Genomic DNA, 12,959 nt, shown 5'->3' with positions numbered 1-12,959 from the left:
CTTGAAAACTATGATCAACTTGATAACCAATTACCATTTCAGATGAACCATAATGAAGCACGCTATCTACCTCCTGACAGAAAGATTATGTACTCAAGAGCACAGACCGAGATCTATTACTAGACGAAGCCAATCAGGGAAACTGTTTTGCTTAACTATACATATTTGTTGTAAGGACTCTGTTTTCCTTTCTTTTTCAATGGGGGGAGATGGATTTTGGTTAACTAAAGAAAAATTTTAATTTAAAAAATGGCTCATGTAAAAGCAAAAATCATAAATAAAACTCTGAAATAAGAATTTTGTTTTCAAGAAAGTAGAGACCTACACAAATTTGAAGGAATCCATAGAAAGAAAAACTAGAGATGCTAAAAAAGAAAAGGAAATAAATCTATGACTGACAAAGTAGAAGGAGCACTGGATTTGGAGTTGGAGGACACTGGTTCAAATTCTAGCTCTATTTACTATCTTGGAAAACTCCATAGGTATTAGTTTTCTCATCTGCAAAGTGAGAAGCTGGATTAGATGATTCCCAAGATGCCTTTCAGATCTACATCCTAAAATCTCTTTAGAGTGAAATAGAAAAGAAAAAGAGTTAATTTTTAGGCAAGCTGTTTCTCCTTCCTAGATGGGAGAAAAAAACTTGAGAAACAGATGTGGAAACATAAACACACACTATGGTAAAAGATATAAGCAAATGAAGGAGCCAACAATCTATTGTTGTTCATTCTATCAATTACCGATAAAGATGAGAAACTGGATGAGTAGATACGAGATATCTAGATAATCCAAAAATCTCATTTTCACTACTAGTTTCATTCTTCTCCTGAACAAATTATTTAACCACAATTAAGGGGCCAAAAAAAGGTAAGAAAGAAAGAAAGGGAAAAAAACACCCACAATTTATTTCAGTGTTACCTACCCTCCTTTCTCTAAGCCTCTGGTGGAAGTACTAATGATGAAAAGTTAAGAAGAGGGAGATTTAAGCAATTTAGGGTATGGATAATTCACAAACTGTATAATCAATAATTGGATGAGAGAGCTAACTGGTCTCATAATCCATTCAATATGTTACTGGTCCTTGGTTGTGTGATCAATGAAGCCTCGAATGGTCTGTGAAAACCTTCAAGATGGAAATGGGGTTGAGATTTCTCAATAGCTAGTTCATTAAAAATCTGAGCCCCTTGACACTTACTAGTTGTGTGACCCTAGGCAAGTCACTTAACCCCAAATGACTCCAAAAAAATAAAATACGTATAAAACTAATGCAAGAACCCCAAAACAATTATATCACCCCCCCAATAATATTGATTAAAGAACTTCTACAGAGTTTTAAGTATCTGAGCAAACATTACTCAATGTAATCTGAAGGAAAAGAAAATAAGCAACAAATTTCAATTTTTAAAACTGGAAAGTGGTCATCAATTACATACTTCCAGGCTCTGTCTGGCCTGGCGTATACCAGTTGAACATTTTTAACATTGGTCCTTTTAGTGATTAAACTCAGAACCTCACTTCAGCCTCCACTGCAGCTGTAATGTACTACCCATGTTAACCAACTTGCAGATATCTGAAATCCAAAGCACACTGAATACAAACTACCCGTGATAGTTTTAATAAGACATGTTTTAGTTACTAAGTCTGGAGAAAAATATTTATGCAATTTGCTTGCAAGATGATAAGATGTGGTTTTAAGTCCAGTCTGCCTCTGACACATTCAACTAGCTTTGTGATCCTGAGCAAATCACTTAACCTCTTAGAGCAGTGGTGTCAAACCCAAACAGAAACAGAGCTCTATATTGACTTAGAGAATCTCAAATTAACATTATCTATACTGTACTGTTAATTTTGTTAAACTTGTCATTTTAATCTGGTTGAGGTGTTAATGCTAAGATCTGCTGCCACCAGAGTTTGACACTTCTGTCTTAAAGCATCCCAGAGGGGCAACTAGGTGATGCAACGGATAGAGCACCAGCCCTGGATTCAGGAGGACCTGAGTTCAAATCTGGCTTCAGACACATAACATTTACTAGCTGTGTAACCCTGTGCAAATCACTTAACCCCACTGTGAAGCCAAAAAAAAAAATGCATCCCAGACAACTATCAAACTTCATTGATTGGGGTTCCTCACTGGGAGCTCCTTATACTGATGACACACACCAATTCCCCCAAAAGGAAGGAAGATAAATAATGAGGGGGAAATGTTTAAATTCAACTGACCTTCATAAGGAAAAAAGTACATTGCATGAAAAGTATGAGAAATGGTCATTAGTTAACAACTACTACTGTATAATTCAAGTATGATATACTATCTACCAAGTGTCCATAATCATCATTCCATAATGCCACTATAATATAATCGCCTATCACTCCATAAAAACAAAAATACGCTGTCATACCTTTCAGAAGCTTCTTGCTTTAGTTGTGGAATCCCATCAGAAGTCAAACCAGAATTTAGAAAACCAAGAAAATCTCGTTCTGCATTAAAGGATGCCTTCTCCAAGTCTACCTCTGATGGCTCATGGCCACTCAATTCAGTATCTGGGACACTTTGTTGTATCTCTGATCCATCACTTTCAGTAAGATGGCCTCGATAACCAGGAGAACTGGGAACACTACTCCCTTCCTGGTCTGAACTGTTCTTTTGTCTCACATCTCGCTGAGGTTTGCTGTTCAATCCATCATCCCGAAACCCTTTGGCAAATGGGTTGTAATCTATTTTTAACTGGGTAATTTGAATGTTCTGATAAGCTGTCACTGCAAAGAACTCAGTCTGCGGGAAGGTGAAGGTATGGACATCAGGGCCATTTAGCTGTATAATTTCTGTAGCCTTTTCTGCAGGTACCAGGTGAAGCCGTGGCAGATAACGATGCATAGAGTGTAAGATAATGTGCCCTTCCTGATCCAATGTATTGTTGGTAAGTTTCAGTTTATAGAAAGACACTGGTTGATGCATCCAGTAATGTCCCGTAGAAGGAGATTCTGGATGAATGAACACCCTCCCCAGGACGTGAGGCTCTGCCTTGCCACTGGGCTCCCACCAGCGGCCATTCCATTTATAACGGTGGTTATCCACAGGAGAGATGTCCATTACAAGGATGTACTTTAAATTTGAATTCAAGCCAGTTATCCAGTAACGACAGTAAGGAAACATGCGTCTTCCCTGCTTAGTCAGAATCATTTCTGTGCTTCGATGATAGAACTCATTCCACATGCTATTGTTATCCAGGGTGACAGTGATGCCCCCTGAGGTACAATCAGCTGGAAGGCATGTCTTGACTTTAGTTTTTACTGGTGATGACACACTGCTGGCTAAAGCACAGGCATCTCGGTTTGCTACTAAAATGCCTTGATCAGTTTTACTATTTCCTTGCTGCTGTTTCAAGATGACAAAAAAGGCAGGCGCTGCTGCTGATATAGTCCCACCATCTTGATTACCCAATGCAACCTGCTGTTGCTCCATAATAACTTCAGTAGTAAATTCTCTCTTGAACTAACTGTAGACAACACACAATTGAAACAGCCCGTCCTGTGTTCTCACCATCCTGAAAACAAACAAAATAAATAACTGAAGCCTCTTTAGCAAAAAATTATACAGATAACAACTTACTTTTAAAATAAGGATATTAAAAATGAATCTGAATAGTGAGAAGGATGAAGTATTCTAATAAGTATACCTTAATTCTTTCACTATACCACTTGATTGCTACAAAACTGTAATAGCCATTCTATGACTAAAATGGTCATATCCTTTGACTCAGAGACCCCACTGCTAGGTGTGTACCCCTAAGGAGGTCAAATGTGACAGAAAGGTCAAATATACACCAAAATATTCATAATAGCACTTTCTATGGTAGCCAAAGGTTGACAACAAAGTAGAGGAATGGCTGAACAAATTGTGATACATGAATTACTCAAACACTGTTGTGCCATCAAAAATGACAAGAAGTTAAGAGAATTATGAGATGACTTTTATGAACTAAAGTAGAGTGAACTACGCAGAACCTGGAAAACAATATACCTAGTAACTTCAACTATACAGAAAGAGAGTAAGAATAAAAACCAAGTACTATGTAATTATAATGACAAACCCTGAAAAAGAAATATGAAGCATGCCCCCTTCCTTCCAGGGAATGCGGGGGGGGGGGGGGGAAAGAAGTGGGAAAATACTGCAAATGCTATCAGATAAAGTCAATGTATTCATTTTACCAAACTGTTTATCTTTCCTCTTTCTTTTTTAATCTTTTCCACAAAGCAAGGCACACTGGATAAGGAAGGACAGAAAATATTTGGAAATGAATTTGAAGTAAAATTAAAGATGAAAATAGTTTGAAGTAAATTTCCTTAATGATGATTTTTTAAAAGTTTATTTTAATCTATTTCAAACAATTTCTCAATTATTCTATAAAGTCTTATCTCGACAAATAAAAAAGTATATGGCCCTATTTTAGCAAAACCCAGTACTTAAAGATCCAAGCTCACTAAATTATTACAAGACTTTTGTTGGTGTTTTTACAAAATGTCTTCAGCTTCACAAAAAGATCCAACATAGGGTTCCTTTAAATATCTAGCTCTTCTAGATCTATAAAAATTCAATTCACAAAAAACTTCCTACTCTACTCTATACAGTGAGTTCCAACCTAAACAAACTGTGACATTACTTCCAAGACCAGACTAGATATGGTGAGTGAAGTGAGGCTTATTCCAAATCTTCAAAAAACTACATTCTGAGATTTTTATTGCGAAAACAATGGTGTTTCTTTTTTGTTTTGATGTAAGAATAGTCAAGAAAAAGAATGTCAGTGAAACCAAAAAATGGTTAGAAAAGAATAAAAAGTAGTTCAGAACAGGAGACAAGCAGCTCAGTGTCAAAACTACTGATTAAAATTTTATTTTTAAGAAAGTCATATGCAATACAAGTCCATTATATCATATACAATCTTTTTTCTTGTATTTTAAAAAATAAGGTAACATTCATTTTTATGTGTTTTATATTTGTCTCTGTCATTCCCCCTCTATCACTTATTCCCTACTGCCTCATTCCCTACTACCTATAAACATGCCCATGTCTCATCCATCCTGAAAAAACATTCACTTGATCCTTCTATCCCCTATAACTATCTTCGTATATCCCTTCTATCCTTTCTGGCTAAACTTCTTTAAGGCTGTCTAAAACAGATGCTTTACTTACAATCCAACTTCTAGCCTTATTCTACCAAAACTCTTCTCTCTAAAGTTACCTATGATTGCTTCTTGCCAAATTCAATGGTCGTTTCTCAGTCTTCATTCTCCTTGACCTCCTCTCAAGCTTCTAACACCTATGACCATCCTCTCTTTCCTCGTTATTCTTTTCTCTCTAGGTTTTCAGCATAGTACTGTCTGCTGGTTCTCTTCCTACCCATCTGACCACTTCATCTCTATCTCCTTTGCTGGATCCTCATCCAGACATTCACTCTAATTGTAGGTCTCCCATAGGGTTCTGTCCTGGGGCCTCTTCTCTCTATATACCACTTCACTTGGATGATTTCATCAGCTCCCACAGATTTAATTACTATCTCTGTGCTTGATGATTCTCAAATATACCTATCCTGCCTCAAATTCTCTTTTGACATCCAATCTTGCATCTCCAACTGCCTTTCAGATATCCTGAAAGGGATGTTCAGTAGACATCTAAAACTCAACATGTCCAAAACTGAACTCAATGTCTTTCCCCCTAAATCCTCCCCACTTCTTACTTTCCCTATTACTGCAGTACAGTACAAATCCTCCCAGTTCCTCAGGCTCACAATCTAGGAGTCATCCTGACTCCTCACTGTCTCTCATCCTCCATGTCCAAGCTGTTGCCAAAGCCTGACGATTTCACCTTTAAATCATCTCTTGAATACACCCCTTTTGTCTCCTCTGATATTGCCACCAACACTCTAGTCCAGGTTCTTATCACCTTGCCCCTGTGGATTAAACTAGCTCATTGAGGGGAATGCTTGCCTCAAGTCTGTTTCCACTCCAATTCATCCTCCACTCAGCCACCAAAGTGATTTTTCTAAAGGACAGGTCCTATACCATGTCACCCCCTTACACAATAAACTGTCTTTCCAATTTTACACCAAGAAGTACTCTCCAATCCAGAGACACTAATCTCCCTGTTGTTCCACAAATGAGATACTCCATCTCTCCCCTCTTAAGCATTTTCTCTGCCTGTCCTCCAAGCCTGCAATGCTCACCCTCCTGTCTCTTCCTATTGGCTTCCCTGGCTTCCTGCTTTAGAGCATATCCTGCTGCCTCTTGTCTTTCCTAAAACTGTGCCTATTGTTATTAGTCTTTTTAAAGAGAATAATTATTTTAAAGAAGGAATAGAGACTGGATACCTGTGATTTCATTGTTATCAGGCACTCCCGAAGAGGAAATTCCTATCAAAGCATCTTCTCTGCAAACAGCCTGGAGCAGTAGCTCTCTTTGAAGAGAAATGGAGGCCACTAAATTGCATGTTATGATCCTTTGTAGGACATATACTGACTTAGAAAACCACATATTAATATAAATCTATAAACAAATACAAAAACAGATAAGTCACCTAACCTCCAAAAGCTTAGATTCTAAAAATGAAAAGCATATTCAAATGTTAAGAAAATGAAAAATGGAAGGGCAGCTAGGTGGATAGGGCTCTGGCCTTGGAGTCAGGAGGACCTGAGTTCAAATGTGCATTCAGACACATGACACTTACTAGCTGTGTGACCCTGGGCAAGTCATTTAACCCCAATTGCCTCACCAAAAAAAAGAAAGAAAATGAAAATGAAAAATAAACACAAGAATTTGTGGGGAGTGGAGTTCAACAGCTTGGGGGAGAGCTTCATGAATATGGCATTTGAGACAAACTTTGAAGGAAGGCAGAGATAAAGAGGGAATGCATTACACACATGGAGGACAGCTATGGAATGGCAAGGAAACCTAGTTATAGCACATAAGTAGTCCTGCTAAAATGTAAAGTAGATAAAGATGGGTGATGTGTATTAAGCCGAGCAAAGTAACACGGAATCACACGGAATTTCAGTTGGAGGGGACTTCAGCAGCCACTTAAGTCAACCCACACACAAAAGGAATCCTCAATATAACATCAAACAAGCGATTATCCAGCTTCTGGCTGAAAACTTCCAAGGAGGTGGCATGCCTTAAACTGCAGATTGTAAAGGAATGCTCAACAGGGACACAAGGAAGACTCCTCGAGCTTTTTGAGCAAGTAAATCACTATAGTCAGACCTGTTTTAGGAATGTCCCTTTGGCAGTTGTGCAGAGAACAGACTGATAGAGGGACAAACTTGGGGGTCACTGTAACAGTCTGAGAAGGTCTGAGGTAGGATGGCAGCCATATGATTGAAAAAAAAAAGGGAGTAGTTGCCAACACTTGGATTGGATATAGCAAGTGAACTGAGGCTGAATCTAACTATGTCTGCAAACTTGGGTAACTTGAAGGACACCCTTGACAGAAATAGGGAAGGTTGGGGGGGGAAAAAAGAGGCTTTGGGGAAGGAAGAAGGAATATTTTGGACATGTTGGGCTGGATATGCCTAAGGTACAGCTAGTTAGAAACATCTAATAGGTGAATTGGTGACATGATTCAGGAGAGGCTCAAGATGAATAAAGAAAAGATGTCATATAATAATATCTCTTTACAGATCATTACTATGGGAAGGGGGAGGGAGGAGAAACTTAAAGCAATGGGAGTCAATACCAATTTAAGACTAATCAGAAAAAAAAACCTTCTATGAGGTCATAATCTAAGAAAGAAGTATCAAACTTAAATAGAAATAGATCCCTGCAGGCTGTAAGCTGACTTAGAAAATCACAAATTAACATTACCTATATTGGTTTGTATTTTTTAAATTTTGTTAAATGTTTCCCAATTACATTTAATCTGATTCTGGCCAGGAGTTTTGTACAGGCTGAAAGTGTGACATCTCTAATCTTAGGGGTAATAATTCAATGTGCAAATATTTACCAAAAGAAAAAAAAAATCACAGCTATATGTTACATATATTTTGACTGCATGGGCATATTTCACTTTAAATACTAATTCTCAATATACTATCAGTTCTTTTTCCCTAGAGAATTAAAATTTGTCACTTAAATTTTAAGAATAGAAAAAATATAAAATAATCATCTGACAACATACTCATGTAATAACAGCACAAATTCTATGTAAAATTACATATCAAATAGGACACATGTAATAATTTTTAATTACTTCCACTTCAGGATACTTATTTTCATTAACTTTTTGCACACACAAAAATAATGTGTGAAGAATTAAAATAGGAGGTTCATGAGATCATAGACCTAGAGCTAAAAGGAACTTGAGAGGCCATCTAAATCCAATCCCTTCATTTCACAGTGGGGGAAACTAAGGCTTAGGAAGATTAAGTGAGTGCCCAAGGTCACACAAGTATTAAGCATCAGAAGTAGAATTCATACCCAAATACTCTAATGCCACACCTCCCTTCATTCACTTACCTTTCCTCCTCATATTGCGGAAAAATTTCCAAGTATCAAAATCAACAGTATTTCCTAATCACAATAACTTCCATTTATACACCAATGTTTTTAAGAAAAAGGCAATGTTATGATAGTTCTCTTCTTAGGAGAAAATCTTACGTTATCCTATGAGAAATTAACAAATCTAAGTCCAGCTAGCATTTTAAAACAAATTTTGATGTTTTTTTTTAAATTAGAAAGATATTCAAATGAGGTTATGTTGTTGCTTTCAGGCTCAAAAATAATTATGTAAATGATAGCAGACCCTGAGAATTTAACTAAAAGCAACTACTCTGAAATGTATATTTGGGTATCTTTAACCAAGGATTTAAGCCACATAAGCAGAAACCATGAAAAGCAGCAGAAGGGTTGTAGACTGTGAGGAGCTTGTTTAGATTTGACCTATGGACCCACTTCATAGGGGCTTCTTGGAAGATCAATACTATAAAAGTGGGGTACTAATATCCCCACCAGATATATGTCTAAGCATGGGCAAAACGTACAATTTTAAAGTGATTATATATATTCCCACACCTCACCTCCAATAACTTACAGGCTTTGTGTGACTCAGTACAAGTCACTTAACCTCTCAGTGGTCCCATGCTATTCTCAGGCTATAAACTGCCATAGATATTACTCTGCATTGGTGAGGGAGTTTCCTCAGGGAGGGGGGTGGGGAACCCCTACACAAATGCAACTGAAGAAACCGCGCATTGTGCATTGATCCAATATGATTTAGCTGTCAGGGCTTGGATGTTGTCAATCAATAAACATTTAAGCACAAACTATGTGGCAGGCCTTGAGTACCAAACACAATTCAGAAGTTTTCAGAATTGTCAGCATTTCTCTATTAGGTATGCAAAGAATTATTTTAGTAACTAGAATTTTAAATCTGGAAAAATCAAAACAAAGTGACATTCTGAAATGATACATCCTTATCAGTTGTCTTCATAGTTACATAATCAACAAAAAGATAGTCTTCTCAGGGAGTATTTTGAACTGAAGCAATGTTGCAATTTCAATAAGCAAAAGGTTACAATTTCAAACTGAGTTTAAATCTACTTTTCCCCAGGATCTTTCTGCTAATTGCTCTTTGGCTGCAAAATAACACCTTTCAAACTACAATTGAGTTAACTAATTTAATGACTAAATCCTATGCACAGAGACAGCATGGCCTAGGAGGCTGGTCTCCAAGCCAAGAACTGGATTTTTAGTTCTACCTCTGACACATAACTGCCTGTGTTACTCTGAGCAAGTTAATTTAAGGAAATTTTCTAAAGACTATATTCATTAGTAGGAGTTTTTTCACCAAGGAATTCCTTGTTTACCAAGAAAATCATAGGTTCCATTCCTAGTCCCTTAAATCCTAGTCAAATTTTAAAATATACAACTAACCATCAAATTCTGACATACAAAATACCAAGTATTTCTAGAACTCATTTTTAGACTTTCAAAAACCCAAAATTTATTACCAAATGAGATTTATGCTTTCACCAAGCATACAACTTGAAAGGGTAATTTAAATATGACCTGAATGTTACAGAAGGAATGTTACCTCCATAACACCCATGAGATGTTACTTATTGTAGGACTAGAAGTTTTCTAAGAACCTTTCCATTTATCTACACTCTCCAATATAATTTTTCACTCCAGCTTCTAAGGCTCAGAGGATATGATGAGAAAACAAATTCATTCAAACTATATTTAGTTGTTCCCTCTCCCAAGTCCCCTAAAAGTTTAAAATTCGAAAGGAGGGTGAGGGAGAGTTATGAAGCAGTAGGTCGGAATGGGAGGAGAGAGTATGGAATTTTTAAAACACCTACACAGCATGTTCTCAGTCTGTTTTCGAACACAGATTAATTTATAAATGAAACTTTTAGAATCTAAGCAATTTACTGGATGGTACTCTGCTTCCCAAAATCAGGGCACCTCCACTCTAATGCAAATCCCCTTTTTGGCTAGAAGTGTTCATTCCTATTCCTAGCAAACCTGTAAAGAGAAGCTTCTCCTGCTTAGAAATCATCCAAACTAGGACCTCACTCTCTCCAACAGAAGGCAATTTCATGCTTTTTTTTTTTCTGGGTACTAAACTCACAATGACCTAAATGATGCTGCCCCTCCTTCTCGATCGGTAAGTCGAGACACCCAGGATACAGGGTTTCATCAAATTCTAAACGTTTACCCACTAGTAAGGTGGCTCAAGACACACACACACACACACACACACACACACACACACACACACACACACACACACACATTTAGCTAGAATAGCCGGCCATGTGATGGCTGTCCATTTTTCCGAAAAGGAATGTAAGCAAGTCATCCACCCCTGGAGAAACGGCCAGATAATCTACTAAAGGCCAGCTCCGTCAGTAATTCTCACAGACAACGTCTGACTGGCTGGGTACCACGTGAAGAACCGCAGCAGAAAAAGCTCTTCCGGGGAAGAGTAGCACCGAGGGTCACGTGCAGCCCGCCGGAACCTGCTAAGAGCTCCGCGGGAGCCGTGCAGCATTCTGTTACCGTGGAGACAACAGAAAGCTTCAAAGCCCTCCTGGTCCCGCCCCTATCCGAGGAGCCATCACCCCGCCCCCATTCACTTTCCCTGCAGCCCTTAAGCGGCGTCGTGCCCAGGAGTAAGGAGTAAAGCTGCAGGGCTAGCCGTAAGACTCAGTAGCATAAGCCACGGCAAAGGCCGCCACAGCACGCGCGGATGCAGCTCGGGTGGGTTCGAAAGTTCTTACAGGATCCACGTGTCGGCTCTGGCGACGGAAACCAGGCCTGACGAGCTGTTCTCTACACTGTAACTTCAAAAGGTTCAGCATTTCGGTTGCTGCCACTCCTCTCAGCTCTCTTCACCCCACCCCACCTAGCTTAAGTGCTGGATGGAGGGAACCACGCTACAAGTAGAGGCCCCAAACTCCGAAGGAGAAATTAACCACAGCAAAAAGCTTACAACACTTTTCCACCTTTCAACCACTAGAAATCACCTCTACTTACTCCACTTCGCAAGCACAACAGAGATGCCCTAACTACAAGAAGAGCAACAGGATTGGGAGAGGTCTTATTCACACCCCACCCCCTCACCTAAAAGACGCAGGGAAAGGTGCAAGATCTATTTCAGTACTCTCGGCCAGTTTAAAAGCTGCAGCAGCCTGAGACTGCCCCCACTGATGGAAAGAGAAAATAGCACTTCCTCTCCCCACCTGTTTTCCCAGCCCTTTCTCATAAGCACTTACAAGCAATCAACCCTTTGTTTACTAAAGTTCCCGCTCAGACGTTGCTCCCTTCCTCACCAGCTAGCAGCCGACGGCTCCTTCTTTGTACATTGGCTACTCCTCAAAGAATCAGTTCTGGTATTACTCGTAAGAAGAGACGTGTGCACAGGTGTCAAAGCCAGGCTCTGCCTCAACGAAAAACAGGATTACCAACGTCCCCTCTCAGCGATTCGGATGCCCGATGTGGAGCTTATTGCACTTATGGTTCAAAGCGTTGCCCACAATCGTAAGAGACTCACACTCTAGAGAGTGTCGTCACGCAGACCGTGCCACGCCGCGCAGCACCCCACGCACGCGAGGGCAGGGCCGCGCCTAGGGCGCTTCTCACCCCGCCCGCCTCGTGGCCGATCCCTTTGGCGTCGATTTTTCCAGTTCGTCAGAAGTGCAGTCCGGAAGTGGGAACGGGGGCGCGCAAGAGGTGTCATGCGCAGTCTCGGTCGGGGGCCTAGAAGCGCGCGCACCCAAGGCTGCCCCCGCGTCGGGCCCGGCCTGGGTAGGGCGCGCGAAGCTCTCACCGCTGAGTGCTTCGGCAGAGTCAAAAAATACCCAGGAGCTTCGAACTCTCGAAAGCCCCTATCGGGCCAGTACTAAACAAATGCCCTCCACCCAGGCCCGAGAGTTACCGTACTGGGTGCAGTAGAGCTCACCCCGAGTCCTTCACATCCCGGTGGGGGGCGGGTTATTCCGCTCCGCTCGCACACCGTGTGTCTGCAGCCAGCTGAAGAGACTGCGCGCGCACCACCACCCCCCCTCCCACGTCACCGCGCACGCGCTTCCGCTACATACCACTGCGCAGGCGCAGAGTTCTCGGCGCGAGGCGCTTTGCCCCCCCCGCCCCCCAACCCCACCCCATCCTCAGTTCTAGGAGGCCAAATCGACCGGCAGATGCGAGTAGGCCCTCGGACCCGCTTCTCAGACTGGGGTCTCCTTTTTCCCCAGTTCTCTGCGTCCTGGTCCCCAGTGCTGAAGCTTCTGGAAACGGGAGGGGCGGGGCAGGCAAGACGCACCCCGATTCCCTGAGCCTTGCACACGAAGTCTTCGTGGGAGCTGTACAATCGTCGCTAGCCCCGACCTCTCCAAGCGCGCCTGCTACCCCCTCCTCCGCCCTTCGCCCGCCCAGCTTGCGCTCCCTCATCCCCGCCTGCCCCCAGCCCT

General features: G+C 40.8%; 1 protein-coding gene across 1 annotated transcript in view; it reads right to left on the bottom strand.

The window, feature by feature from the left end:
* MGA (MAX dimerization protein MGA) overlaps window positions 1–12,578 on the bottom strand; it is a 115,173-nt gene extending 102,595 nt beyond the window's left edge. Inside the window, 2 exon segments of the mRNA XM_078151352.1 lie at window positions 2,397–3,542; window positions 11,823–12,578. Of these exon segments, the coding sequence (XP_078007478.1) occupies window positions 2,397–3,460 (1,064 nt within the window). The 5' untranslated portion in view covers window positions 3,461–3,542; window positions 11,823–12,578.
* Between the last annotated feature and the right edge of the window lie 381 nt (window positions 12,579–12,959).

The sequence above is a fragment of the Phascolarctos cinereus genome, unplaced genomic scaffold (assembly GCF_003287225.1).
Source record: "Phascolarctos cinereus isolate Bilbo 61053 unplaced genomic scaffold, phaCin_HiC Scaffold_3;HRSCAF=262, whole genome shotgun sequence".
Taxonomy (NCBI): domain Eukaryota; kingdom Metazoa; phylum Chordata; class Mammalia; order Diprotodontia; family Phascolarctidae; genus Phascolarctos; species Phascolarctos cinereus.
This window is presented reverse-complemented; position numbering and strand designations above follow the sequence as displayed.